Source organism: Hydra vulgaris, chromosome 06, assembly GCF_038396675.1.
Source record: "Hydra vulgaris chromosome 06, alternate assembly HydraT2T_AEP".
Taxonomy (NCBI): domain Eukaryota; kingdom Metazoa; phylum Cnidaria; class Hydrozoa; order Anthoathecata; family Hydridae; genus Hydra; species Hydra vulgaris.
Window position 1 is genome coordinate 30875001 of NC_088925.1, and position 15717 is coordinate 30890717.

The 15717-nt window shown below is 26.6% G+C and overlaps 1 protein-coding gene across 1 annotated transcript in view; it reads left to right on the forward strand.

Annotated features, from left to right (window-relative positions):
* The window catches only part of LOC100209434 (myosin light chain kinase, smooth muscle), a 38909-nt gene extending 23523 nt beyond the window's left edge, over positions 1–15386 (forward strand). Inside the window, exons 4-12 of the mRNA XM_065799845.1 lie at positions 485–620; positions 1361–1567; positions 2046–2184; positions 2292–2415; positions 2534–2609; positions 2744–2896; positions 9870–9915; positions 9990–10073; positions 14929–15386. Of these exons, the coding sequence (XP_065655917.1) occupies positions 485–620; positions 1361–1567; positions 2046–2184; positions 2292–2415; positions 2534–2609; positions 2744–2896; positions 9870–9915; positions 9990–10073; positions 14929–15027 (1064 nt within the window). The 3' untranslated portion in view covers positions 15028–15386. The remainder of the gene's footprint in view (positions 1–484; positions 621–1360; positions 1568–2045; positions 2185–2291; positions 2416–2533; positions 2610–2743; positions 2897–9869; positions 9916–9989; positions 10074–14928) is intronic.
* Positions 15387–15717: the final 331 nt, after the last annotated feature.

Consider the following 15717-nt stretch of genomic DNA (forward strand, 5'->3'; position numbering starts at 1 on the left):
ATTAGGATTTTCAATTAAAAAATAAATTTTTTTTGAAAACTCTGAGGCATAAATCTTTTAAGACATGTTTAAAAATATATTTTTTTTAAATAAAAAAAGTTTAATTTTTTAACCTCAGGTTTGCTGAATTGGTTCATTAGCAGTTTTTAATTTGTTTTATTTGCTAAATATTTGTTTATTAGCAGTCTTTAATTTGTTTTATATTGAAGATTGATAATATTAAGGGTATTAAGTTTTTATTTTTTTATTTTTGTGGGTATAAATATTTAAATATTGATTTATAACCACAATTTTTTAAAGTAAACTTTAAATTTTATAAAGTTATAGCAACTACATAAGAAATATTAAAGAAATAATATCAAAGCTATTATAGTATGAAGCTGTAATTAAAAAAATGCATTATTATATATTATGTATATAATTTAGTTTATAATTTTAATACATTTCTCCATTCTATTTTTATAAAATGATTTTTTAATTATAGTACCAAAAGAAAATAAAATATTTACTCCTGCTAGTCGTGCAGGTAAAAAATCAAAAGTAAAACTACCAATTGAAAGAGCTGGAATAAAAGCTGAGAACCCAGAAAAATATTATGAGTTTGGAGAAGAAATTGGACGGTAAATATAATGCAAATTTTTAATGTATGAAACTTTAATAGTTTTATATATTTAAGAGTATTTTGTAATTTCATACATACATATATATAAATATATTATGTATATATACATATATATTATATAAATATAAATATATATATTTATAAATATATATATATATATATATATATATATATATATAAATATATATATTTATAAGTATATATATATATAAATATATATTATATATATATATATATATATATATATATATATATATATATATATATATATATATATATATATATATATATATATATATATATATATATATATATATATATGAAAATTAAGTCAAGTGAATAGAGGGAATGAGTGAGGTAGCACAAGTATCAAGGAGATATGATTAAATTGATGAGAATAAGTGAAAGAAAATTTTTTTTACTCAAACAAACATGTGCAAAATAAATACAAATATTTATAAACTTATGAAATGCATATAGATACAACTTAACATACTATATTAAATCCCATTTTTACTAAGTTTAACTATGTGTTTCTCTGTCTTTCATAAAAGTTATTTTTGTTTGGTAATTTTGTTCCCAAATTCCACCATTTTTTGTAAAATTTCTTTATTTAAAACTAGTGTAAATATATAAACATCTTGAGTCTGAACCATGTCTGGAAGTTAGAAGACTTCTTCCCCTTTTCCCCTTGCAAAAAAATTTATAATATTAAGATATTTTGGATAATTTTTTTAGTGGAAAATTTTCTGTTGTAAAAGAAGCCATTAGTAAAAAGAATGGTTCAAAATATGCTGCTAAAATAATCAAGTTTGATGCTGATTCCCTCAAGTTTGCAATTCGCGAATATGATATAATGACTAGTGGTAAAATGGGTCATAGTCAGTTAGTTCAGTTGCATGAAGCATATTTGGTCAGAAAATATCTCATTCTTATCATGGATCTGTAAGATTTATATATATATATATATATATTTTTTTTTTACTTGAAATGTAAAGTTGTAAACAAGATTGTAAAGGTTTTTTAAAGAATTCATAAAGAAAGTACAATCCAATTGCATTTGTACAATCCAATTCCAATTTTCATTACGTATTAATTTTCTAGTCAACATATTAAAAGTTAACATACAGATTTTAGTTAACTTACATATTTTTTCTGATTTTATTTTTAACGTATATTTTTAAAAATTTAATTTTTTTTATTATTAGTTTGATTAAAAGTTTTTCAGAAATATGAAATTTTTTTTTTTTAAACATATAACTATTTTCTTTGTATGTTATTGTACAGAAGTATTTCTTTTGTTCATCCTTTTGTTTATGTTACTTAAAAAATAATTACCAATTCTTTTGTTTCTTTTTTGTTAATTTGTAAACAAATTTAAATACATTTAAACTGAGCTTTTCCGACTCTTTTATGAATGTAGTTGTGATGGCAAGACACTATTAGATTTTGTATCTCATAAGCATGCCCTTACAGAAGATGATGTTGCTGGCTATATTCGACAGCTTTGTGAAATCTTAGCATTCATGCATTCAAACAATCTTGTACACTTAGATGTTAGGGTACGCATTCAAAATATATTTTTTTGTTGTTTAAAAAATAATTTATATAAAAACAATTATGAGTTTGGCTATTTGTCCATGATATTTCTATATATCTTTCATTTCAGCCTACAAATATTCGATTTTCTTCTGGGCGTGAAATAAAACTCCTTGACTATAACAGCTCTAGAATGGTAGCAAATAAAAAAGCTGGGGAGGTAGTTGATGTCATTGGCGATACAGAGTTTTGTGGTATTGTTTTTATTTTATTTGTACTATTCAAACAAAATTGACAAAAAGTATTTAAAAGAAAAATTTCAACTAAGTTTAAAAATTATATAAATTGATTAATGAAATATATTGATTTTAGCACCAGAAATGTTAAGGTTTGAACCTGTGTTACCAGGTTCAGATATGTGGTCAGTTGGTGTTATTATGTATACTCTGTAAGTTTTATACATATTCTCTAAGTTTATTCTGTAAGAATTTACATTTATTAAATTATTAAATTATTAAAAATTTACATTTATTAATGTGTAAACTAATTATAATCAGTAAATAAAGTTTTTATAATTTTTAGACTCAGCGGAATTTCGCCATTTTACTATGAAGATGAAGAGCAAGTTTTAATTAGTGTTCAAAAAGTGAAATGGAGCTTTGATAAAGATGCATTTGCAACTATTACTTCTGAAGCCAAAGATTTTATCAGCAAGTGCTTTGTTCGAATTCCAGAGTAAGAATTTTTAAAGAAAATTTTAGCTGATTTTTAAGTTAAGTCACTGTGCTTTCGTGAGATTTGTTTAAGAAATTTTGATTCACTCTTTTTTGTTTAATTATTATTTTAATTGTTTAATTATTGATATTGGTTTTTTTTTTAAAGTGTTTAAAAAAAAAAATTTAATTTAAACATTTAAACATGTTTTTTCTATAAAAACAGATTTTTGACTTAAACCTAAAAAAAATATGGAGATGGTGTGGGTGGGTGGTGGGAGGTATAAGCCAGCAGATTATTTCTCTTTTAGACTAAAAATCCTCTGTTAAAATGTCTTCTGATTTTTTAAAGTTCCAAAATTTATTATATTGTTATTAAAAATATTTTTTTATAACAATATAATAATTTTTTTTAAAGTTAAAAGGGTACTATTATCTTAACTACACTTATAAAACTATTTTTTTGAAAAACTGCAATTTTTGACATGAAAAAAAGATCTCTAATTTCTTAATTGAAATAATGTAACAAAAGTTTAACATTGAAAATGAAATTGTAATTCCTTATAATAATACTTTTAAACTTTCAGCAGTTATTTGATGACTTAAAATTTAACAATAATAACAATAAATGGATAAAAATTGAAAGAAAGAAAGAAAAAAGAAAAAAAAAGAGAAAATGACTACTTTTTTAAAAAAAATTTGATATAATTTTTTTTACCACACTCAATCATACTTTTTTAAAGCTCTTTTGCATTGTGTTTTACGCTTAAAACATTGTGCAATACGCTTGTATTACTTTCTTACTTGATAGTGGTAGTGATAAACACTTTTCTCTGCTCTGCATAATACCAAGTCCAAACTGACTGATGAACACTTTTTTCAGCAGGGTTGGAAAAAACCCGGGTTTTTTAAAAAAAACCCAGCTCACTGGGTTTTTTTGGGTTTTTTTAAGAATAGCTTTTTTTGCTTAGAAAATGAAAGACATAATACCTATTTTGCATTCAAACTATCTTTAAACATTTAATTTTTTCAAAATAATAATTAAAAACACATGGTAATAGTTATATTTATTTATTGAAAAGAGCTTTTACAAGGAAAATTCAATAAGTTGAAGAACTGTAAATAAAATTCTGCTTACATAATTTTACTTTGTTTGATTATTACAATAATTTTCAATTCTTGTTTCCAGTTAAACACTTCCTCTGGGATCATCAAGAATAAACTAAAACAAATATAAATTACACTTAAATAATAGAAATAAATTTTTTTTCAGAATTTAGATGGTTATACTGAAGTTAAAAACGATTTTTCCTACTACTTACCTACTTATTGATCAGATTTGATATCATCACAGGAACTGCTGTCAGCTGCTGAGCTATTGTGAAATGATTTGTAAATTTTCACAAGTTTCATTGCCTTATCTGCACCAAGATGATTCCTGATCTTCGACCAGACAAATCCAAAGGTTGAAAGCCATCTCTCAATTGAGGCTGAGCTAGCAGGACAGGAGTGTAGAGAAGTTAGAAAGCTGCAGAATTGGCAGAAACCTCTTTATCCCTGATTTGAGATTTAGTAACCTTTCCTTTCATGATGTTCCACCATTCTGATGGAGAGATAACCTTCAGTGATTCTGAGAACATTTGCTTGGGGAACACCTCCCTGTCCTTCAAGTTAAACTTGTAAAGTAAACCCAAGAAATCAGGGTTCCTGTCCTCTAACCATTGTTCTGCACTGTTTTCATTATCATTATCAATGAAGCTTTTGTAATCATCTACATAGCGATGGTCAGTTATATAGGCCAAAATATGAAAGGATTGTACAGCATCTTGAAATCTCTTCTTTATAGCATCATAGTATATGGATAGCTCTTCATCCTTTATCAATGAATACCAGATATGAACTGCGTCAGAGAGATGACAAGAATCACTCTGCATCTTGTCTAAGGCAATCTCCAATTTTTTCATTTGACTAAGAAGACGACTTGCCTCACGTTTGATGGCTATATTCTCAATTATTCTTCCAATATTGGCTGGAAAATCTTCCATCTTCTCTCCATAGATCTCCACATACAAGTTATGATTTTTCTGGTATGTCTCAATGCAGGCAACTTGAGAGTTCCAGCGTGTTTCATTTGGCAGCTGAGGCATACATCCACCTTTTTCCTTTAACAAACCATGGGCCATATGCACATTTCTAAAATATTTCTGAACTTCCACAACATGTTTTAGAATTGTTGAAAAAGAATTGCAAATGTCTTTCTGTAGTAAATTCATATAGTGTGCATTACAGCCATATGTTAACATATCAGGATACTCTTGTTTGATCAGCTCTTTCATTTTCTTCATCTTAGCTTAATTGTCAGTGCAGACAGCAAATACAAACTTATTATAATCATTTTTTATGCTAACTATAGCTTCATTGATGATTTTGAAGCAGTATTCTGCAGTTTTTTTTTCTGATCCTGAGTTAACTATGTTGTACAGATAACTCTTTTTTTCATCATAAAATGAGTGAGCAATTATTGGGTCATTCTGAATACTAGACCATCCATCTTGACAAATTATCAATGTGTCTTTGGTTTCCAGTTCATTCTTTATACCAGCTGACAGATCATCATAGACTTCATTTAATAGATCTCCACCCAGTTTCTTTCGGCTTGGTGGGACATACCCAGGACGAAGAAGAGAGCAAAGTTTCTGAAACTCACAATTTTCCACTGAGTTAAAAGACATGTTAGAGCTGAAAAAAAACCGGGAAACTTGTTTGTCTATGCCCAAACTGAATGATGAAAAAGAACAAGATAAAGTACTAAAATGTGATTTTTCCAGCTAATATTTAATTGGTAGTTAATATTTTAAAAACTTTTTTAAAATCTAAAACTGATTCAGCAATGGTAAACCTTTTTTTTATCAATAATTAAAAAACAGGTTGCAGGAATATCATATTTAGTTATATAGAAGCTTCATTTGAAGGTTAAAATCTAGATCTAACTTATCTAAAAGTTGTGTGAATTGTTACCATCCAAACTTGTTCTATAGTAACCATTAAACATGGTATAGTTTTAAGCTATGTATCAAAATCAGGCTACAGTTTAATTGATACACAAATTGAGGAGAAATGCAGTTTTGAAATTTCTTTGTAGAATTATTCTTGAATCATCTGCAAAAAGTTGTAGTTGATATAAGTTGAACCTAAAGTAATTTATTCCCCACTCTCAAGAGTACTTCTCCCTTCATACTAGAGACAAACATACCTGTGACAGCTTAAACCAAATAAAAAATTAATACATTTTAGATTAAATGCTATTGAATATTTTACATCTTTCAGAGCTAGTGGTTACATTAGTTGGATTTCCATTAAGTTCTGAAACATCTTCAACTAAAGTCAAATCTAACGATCTTTTTACACCAGAATCTCCAAGACTAAAGTTGTATGTTTGCATAGTCGACCAAAAACCTGTAAATACATTTGAGAAAGTCCTGTTGCCATTAATTTAAATTTTAGTAACAGTGCAATTAGGATTCAAACCTCTTTCATTAATCATATGAAAAATTAAATAAGAATTATTTTTTAAAAATATGTAACTGTAACATAGTTTTAAAGTTATAGAAGGTTTTACAAAAAAAAAAAAAGATTTTCTATTTCTTTTTTTATTTATCCCACAAAAAAATAAGTTTTTATTTATCCCTTTATTTTACAATAAAATATCGTATTAGGGTTATTCAAAACATTAATACAACTGATTAATAAAACCAACTAAAATAATATCAATCACTAAATTTTTACTGATAAAGTAATAAATTGAGACATGAATATAGAAGCTTTATGAATACAATTATGGTTCTGAGGATAAATTATCTTTAAAGCTTTGTTTTGGAGGTAGAGTGATCTAATAAGAGCTTGTTGATAGGATTGGCCCTACTTTACATCTATATCTTAGATGTTAGCTAAGAATAGCATGGTATATGTTCAAAAGTATATCAAGGTCAACATAGTGGCAGACTTTAGCCATGAAGTCATTAAGTCTGGTTTCTTTTTTTACCTTTCAAGTTTTTTTTAGATTGTTATTAAAATATGTTATGAAGTTACATAATTTACCTGAGAATCGATCAGAAGATCCAAAGTTCATGAAAATATTATCAATGAGCATTTATGACTTAGTCATTATATGTCATGGTAATTATATTATAGAAGGGTTTAGTGAGGAAGTGGTTAAAGTTATTTAATAACAAGGTATTTAATAACAAGGTTAGATTCATTATAACTTATTAGATCCATGTTAAAATCAACTGTTAGAAAAATCAGTTTTCTTTTTCATTACTTAATTTTTTAAGTAAAGTGGTTAGGTGGTTTGAAGTGAATTTGTGGTGATTCACTTAATTTTAAGTTAGTGGTTTGTAGTGAATTTGTGGTGATTCATTGAGGAATGATTGATAAATGCAGCCAATAGTTATATTTGTTTTATAGGGCTTTACAATTTCAACAAAAATAGATTCCTAATATTTAAGAGTAAATCAAGATTATTACAAAGTATATTAAGACGTTACATAGAAAAAAAGTTTCAAAGTATATAAGATGTTCATTTTTTTGTCTTTTTTTTAACAAGCCATTACACGTTTGTTGATTTGTTGCGCCCTGTATATATTGATGGAGTTTTTTCTTGTGTGTTCATGACACACACACACAGAAGCTTTTTGAAAAAAGCCTGAAGTTTCTTAATGTAATATTTATTATATATTGCCTAAAGTATTCCTAAATATTTGTTTCCTGATGAAAAATTTTTAACAAGATTCTTAGAAAAACTATACTTTTGTAGATATTTTCTTTGTTTAAAGTATAATTATGTAGGGTTAGAATTTGTATTTGGTAAACAAAGCAAAAAATGCTCTTAATTATAGAAAATTTATCAAGACTATGTTGTTGCTCTTGCTTATTCCAGAGCCCTTTCCATTCTGTTTGAGACCTTAGAATAAGAATAAAAAAAAAGAGAAAATAAAAACAAATAGTTATAAGCCAATAATGTGTTTTTTTAAGATAAGATATGAAAATAGTTAGTTATGATTTTTAAGATATGTAGCTATGAGTATAGTTATGATTAGATTATAGACACTGGCTAAGACTAAGACTTCAGCAAAATCTTTTTAGAAAAATATGATTTACTTTCATAAACTAGTTCCAAATTAATAGGGCTTTGCAATATGAGTGCGTGCTTTGGCAATACATTTTGTTACAATTAACTCTTCTTTAGTAAGAGATTTTTGTTTAAGATTTTTGTTTAAGTCTAAGAAATCCAGGAATGTAAGCTGTCGCTTGTTTTGATAGCAGCAGATCTTATATTGCAAAGTTTTATCAAATAATAAACTGTCACCAGGATTAATAAAATGCAAAATCCCACACTGTTGAAAAATTATGACATCATCAATGCTTCCATGATAAAGGTCTAAAATAAAACCAGCAACTCCATTAGGATTTACAACAATTAGACATTTCATACAATGATGGCTATATGAAGGATAGCTATTAATTTGTTTACCATAATCACATTTATAAACAAGTTCAGTACAACTAACTGAGCATCTTATGTTATTGAAATTTTAAAAAAATTGTTGAAGAAACAAATTGTTGTCAAAGTGAAAGCATCAAAACTTCATAAACTTTAAAGTGACAAAAAAGAAACATCTGTGTTGTAAATATGCTACATATGTAAGACTCACTGACACAATACATATGAGCTAAGGTAACAATGTTATAAACACATCCAAGTCTTAAACAAGTAACAGGTAGCTGTTCTTTAATGTTCAAAACAAACTGCTTTGGTTTTTTTGTAGAATTCCAGTAATTCATATTTTGCTGGAACAAAAAAATCAAATAATGCTTTAAACTGATTTGTTCAATGAAATTTTACTTTTTTTTGGATGATTGAGAATGAACGCATAAGACATAGGGTTACACTTCTCATGAGAATTGTAACCCTATGTCTTCTGCATTCATTTTTAATAGGTCTCTGTTAGTTCTATTAAGTTCTTTACAAATGCTATTTAAAAAGTCATTAGAGGTCTGAATCATTTCCAGTAAATAATTATCTCAAAGTTTTCTGTTTTTGTCAGTTATTCATTATTTCTTAAGTATTTCCAGATTTAGGAAAAACTATAAAAATGTTCCAGGAGCTAATATATCAGTATATATCTAGAATCTAATCAGCAAATTCTTAAGGACCAGTGCCTTGTAGGACCTTTGTTCTTCATGTATATGAAATTATTAGTCCGAAAATCAATCCCATAATTACTTGCACTACATAAAGAAGTTCTTTAATATATATTTTATATATATATATATATATATATATATATATATATATATATATATATATATATATATATATATATATATATATAATATGGAATTTATTAATTTCATACATATATATATATATATATAGTTAATATAATATAAACAAATTTTAAACTAAAGAACTACAATAAAATTGCTTTATCCATATTTCATAATCAAAAATAAATAACAAAATTATGTAGAAAAATAATTGAAATTTTAGAAGTTTTTGTTTCATTTCATTTGAGTAACAGGTTTACCTATTTTCAAAGAACTTTTTTTTTTTTAATATTAGGGATCCATTAAATGTTCAAGGGTCTTAAGGGACTCCTTAAAATATTTTTTAGTCAAAAAAATTTTAAATTTAGTGTTATTTTTTGTTTCAAACACTTTTGGTGTGTGAGCAGCCTTTCAAACACTTTTGATGCGTGAGTAGCCTTTTTAAAAACTTTACCAAACCCAATAATGATAATTAAACAATATCAAATTTTAGCATTCTCAGGAGAGCACAATGTTTTAACTGGTATTTTTATTGTCAAAATAGTGTATTTTGTTTAAGTTTTATACTTAAATAATTTTAGGTTAAATGTAAACTTTGATTATTATTTTATTAAATCTGATTTACATATTATATTTTTTAATATATATTCCAATGTTTATTTAAGGATGAGATTATCTGCCGAAGAAGCTTTAAAACATAACTGGTTGAAAGTATGTTTGTCAATATTGTTTATATTATAAAACAATAGTTAATATGTATTGATTTATAAATACTGTTTTATTAGAGTGATTATGCCAGAGCTCGTAAAGCTTCTACTTTGAAAATTCAACAAACACTTCAACAAACTGATGAACGCTTGTTTTCAGAGGTGAGTTTTTTGTAGCTTTATTTTAACTTTGAAAAAATTATTTTCAATAATTTTTTAAAATTCAACCTGGACTTAGTAACGCAGGTCAACAATATTAAACTTTTTTTTCTCAACACATACAAAACTATGCATTTCTAAATGTATATTCGATGTTGAATCCAAATCTGGTTACAGTTTTGTTCTAACAAGTATAGTTTTTAAATTATTTACATTTTTGTGTATTATGAAAATGTATGTAATATGAAAAAATAGTGTTTAAAAAATCACATTTTATGCAAACCATTTATTTGGAAAAAGTAAAATATACATTAGGGTGGGCTGACAAACAACAATTTTTGAAAATTACCATCCAATACTTCTAAATCATTTTATCTAATAAAATAACACTGAATATAAAAAACTTTAGAATAAAAATATTTTTCAGTTGGGTTTAAGAACCTTAGTTATTTTTTAAAAATAAACATAAAAATTTTTCTTTTTTTTTCTTCTTTTTATTGTGGTTACAACCATCACAACTTTTTAACTCCAAAACATTAACTTTGACAAACAATTTCACTAATTGGAGAAACAAGTTGATTGTGGTAATACCAGAAAGATGGGGGGAATCAAACATTTGTCTGCCTTCCCTAATATACATCATGCACTAATTTAAAACTACGCAATAACCTGCAAACAACTAAATTACATAAAAGAGAGCTTTTAACATAATTATAAAATAAAAGTATACAAAAAATAAAATGTATAAAAGCATATACTCTAACTCTCTAGAGGCCAAGCTGTTAAAAGTATTGAGAGTACAATTTCTTTTAAACTTTTGGTCTAAATTTCACGATACAACATCCAACAATGGTCAGACATCATGCTTTTATTCCAAACTTACATAGTTCTAATATCTTGATGAAAGTGTTTCCCTTGCTTGTCACTCATTGTATCAAATTTTTCGGGAAAGAAGTTATGATAGGAATGCAGGAACAGCATTTTCAAAGATCTTAGACAATCTATTTTATAAGCATCAATGAGCTTTGCAACTCCATCTTTTTATGCACGGAACTTGTTATCCTCCTGAAAGTTTACGCATGTCTATTTTAAAGCTAGCTAAGCTTTCAATTCCAGAGAACTGAGGGCCTTTTTCAAATTCAGTATCCAATAAGAGCAATAGGTCTGTGGTTCGATATCAGCTCTGACCAAATAAGCAACATTGGAAAGGAAAGATGTGCAAAGGATTCTAGTTAAATGCTCTTCCACAGTGCGGATCAACTAAAGGGACATACTGGATCATTTATAAACCTAAGTGCCTATTCACGTATGCAGTAGTATTTTATTGTGGCACGACTGTATCACAGACAAATGAAACAGCAATATTTTGCAAATCCTGGTTGCATTACCATTAACACAGCTATAACTTTAAAATCTCTGCAAATCTGCTTTTGATGAATGTTGTATTTGATTGCCTAAAGTTGTATATCCATATTTTTATATGTCTATTGTAGATGCACAGGTCGGGCTATAGAGATGGATGGCTTGGCATTTCCATTATACAATCCTGGTTATAGTTGCACCTTCATCACTATCAACTTCATCTTCAATGGAATCTATACCATTGTCTGGAGGAATTGGAATAGGCAATTTTTTTACAATGTTTCACTGCTCTTTATGCTGAATCCAATACTGGATTTTGTGTTTGTTCTTTGCAGAAAACTCTGTCATGTTGACAATACAAAGATAACAATTTGCTTGATGTTCTCTTGGCTCCCTCTTATCATGGGTATGGCAAACAGGATTGAAGTTTTCTTTTAGTTCATCCAACTGCATAATCCTTTTCGAATAAAAAATTTTTAAAGTATATGTGTGTAACACTTGATTTGCTTTTAAATTTTTTGATAAACAAATTTTTTAAAACAAAATTTAAAAGTGAAACTGAGATTAACTTGAATTATAAATAGTAATAATACAAACTAGCTATCTGGACCCGTAAAATATGGGTCTTGGTAAATCTATTCCACAACGATCTTTTTTTTACTTATTCCTTACTTCAATATTTTTTAGTAAGTGGTAGAAAAATAACTATATAACATATAATAAAATATAACTAAATAACATATAGAAAAACTATACTTATTTTTTACTTTTTCTATGAAAAAAATTTCTATAATAATTAACATTAAAGCTTTAAACGTTTCTGTAGCCGTTGCGCGATTCGCTATTTATCAATGGGTTGGATATTAGTACCTGTCTAAATAATATATAGAATACTCACTAAAAATGTGTTAATTAATTACTATTGATATAAGATGTTTTAAAATATATTTGGAAATAGACTTAAATATGTGGAATAACAGGATTACCATGACCCGTATAATACGGGTCATGGTAAGTCTATTCCACACTGACCATTTTAATAATTTTCCATTATTTCAATAATTTTTAAAAAAGAGCAAAATATAAAAATCTTTGTTTTGAGTTTAATGCTCAATACTTTATAACTGCTTATTGTAAACTTCTATTTTTTTTAAAAAGAAAAAAACATGGACTGACTTTTTTTTTCTTTTTTTTTGCGCATGTTTTTTTAAAATTTGCATGTAAAATCTTTTAGTGATAATATAATGATTTTTAGTGATGATATAATGAGGTTCAAAGATATTTAAAAATTTTAAAAAGTTAAATAAAAATACAAACAACTTACCGCGTGCACATTTACAATGTCTTGTGCATTATCAGTCAATAGCGTCCAAGTTGATTCTTCTTATATTAAAGGAGTATAAAATTATTTTGATGGTTTTCTAAATTCTGTCATTGATGCGCATTCTGTTTAGAATGTTCAACGGGGGCGTGGTAAAATAGCTGTAAAACTATATTATATAATTTCTTTATTACTTTAATATTAGGTAATTTTAGTTTTTTATTATTTATAAAAATAATAAACTTAATGAAATGATGTATTTTAAATATAAAAATAAAGTTTTCAATTATGTTCTTAATAAAAACACTTTTAAACCCCTTTACTGTTTTAAAATAAAATTAAGGTTGCCGTGTGGCAAGTTCAAATCATCAGCTTGGTTTTTTTAATTTTATTTATGTTATTTAAAATGCAAAACAAAATAACTTTATAGTTCTATAGATTTTATATTCTACATAAAACCATGTTATAAACTCATTTTCCTTGCACGAACTCGATTTGCACGAACTCAATTGTAGAAAGCTAATATCTCTATCAACATATATGCGCAACAAATTTCTCCCGGTGTTTCGATGTTTTTAGAAATTTTAAGCTTTTTCAAAAATTCTTTCCGTTTAATTTGTTATAGTGTATAATATCTTTACATATGTTATGTATATAATGTCTATAAAACTTCGAAAGTGTTTTATTTTGTATTTTAAGAAAATCGAGAAAAATTAAAAGAAGGTGCTAGTGGTAAGATTTGACCCACGGCACTTTTGTTGAAAAGCTCTATGACCACTCGGCCACGCTGGCATGTTGAGTAATGAAAATTTAAAAACTATATAGTAAAAGACTCGATAAAAATAAAATAAATGCTATACGGTAGTCTCTCGCTTAATTGCGCAAATTGAAACAGGCACTGCGGTGCGCAATTAACTAGGAGTGCGCAAATAAGAAAAAGATAAAAAATTTAGCAAACTAAATTATTAACTATATAAACAAATCTTTATTAAGAAATATATTATGCATGACGGAAAAAGTCATGACTTGTAGGCTGATATGCATTCTGCAGCTTTTCTCGTTTAATTTTTAATAAAGTTTTTTCAATGAGACTTGACTGAAAATCGTTAAAACTTATTATTATCTGTTTAAAACAAGATTTATTATTTACTTTGGTTCGAATTCAAATTATTTATCAATTTACATTCTGATAAAATCATTATCTCAAAATATTTATGATAAAAACTAGTTACTTAACACAGGAAAATAATAGTTACGTTTTCTGATCTAATTACACTTTCAATAAAAAACTCAGTAAAAAATTTAAACACAAATATTTGGGGCCTAAGCGCGTAATTAACTGGAATGTGCAACTAATTGGGTGCGCAATTAAGCGAGAGACTATTGTAGATCAAAAATAAGGAGAGGTTGCCGCAATTTTCAAATGAAAGTAAAACTGTAAAATTTGATATATATTTTAGTATGTTTTACATTACATAATTTCAAGTTTACGTAGGTTAGATATTTGCATACACTTTCGTTAACGTTTTCTTATAAATAAAATTTTTTATCTTTTTCTTATAAAACATAGTGCTGCGACTCCTTCTTGCCATTACCTCGATTGCAATGGCTGCCAAGAGTTTTGTGTCAAACACGCTCGAAAGGGTGGTACTACTACTACTACTACTACTACTACTACTACTACTACTACTACTACTACTACTACTACTACTACTACTACTACTACTACTACTACAACTATTACTACTACTACTACTACTACTACTACTACTACTACTACTACTACTACTACTACTACTACAACTATTACTACTATTAAGTTTAGCAATATTATATAGATTGCTAAAATAACTAATGTCATAGAGTATAAAGTTTCACATTCATTTGATAACAGCAATTATCAAAGTTCGTATCTAGTCTGGTCTATCTATCTGTCTAAATCAATATAACCTAATTTCAAAACAGTGGGAGTAACCATTGCTGTCAATGCAAAAAAAAAACATCTAAAAAAAGTTAATAAAGTTTTATGTTTTTAAAATATTTATAAATAACCCTACCTCCTTTTCTGTACATACAACTGTTTTTCGACTATAATTGAGTTGTTTATTAAACAAAAATTGAAAAAATATTTACATATTTTTAAAAAGACAAGTTTAAAAAAATCTTTTTTTGTAGGAAGAAGAAGATTACGTGGTTGCCTCTCTTGTGTTTAAAACATACGAAGAAGAAGAATACGAATCTCCAGAAGTGTCTGATGATTCAGATGATGAGTGACCTCACAAGCAGCTATTAACCATACTACGTTTATAGTTTGTAAACTTGTTTCTCGAGAAAATAGACCTTAAAAAAGACTATTTTTTTAAATGGTTCATTTCATTGTTTTAACTATGAGAAGTTATTTCACTCTATTTATTTTTAGAAATTATCGTATTTGTGCACATTTTTTATTTCGCAAAAAAATATGTATATATTTTATTGTGAATGGATTTTAATTTTGTATTTATTGCTTGTAGAACATGTTGCTCACTCGTGTGCAATATGTATATAACATGTTCTAATTGCATGATTTTTTTTTTTAATTTGCAACTTGTTTTTTTTTTCTTTTTTTTTTGGAAAGTGATAAAGGGACATTATTTTGTGTATTTTCTTATTTTTTATAAACTATTTTGTAAAAAACAAAGTACAATATTGAAGTTATTGTATTAAAACAGTAACTCACTTTAAAAAAGAGATTGCTACGACGGACATCTAGGTGGCAGTGAAGCTATCTTCATTACTGATGTATTTATTTCTCATGAAGTTAATTAGTTCTATAAAACTTTTCTCAAACAAGTTTTGGTATTTGTAAAAATTAACTATAACCACGTAGTTATCTAGGTTATACATATACCAAATGATGCTAATTTAATATAATATATCGCAAAACCCTTCAAGATCATAGCTTAATTAGCCCTATGATGGCTG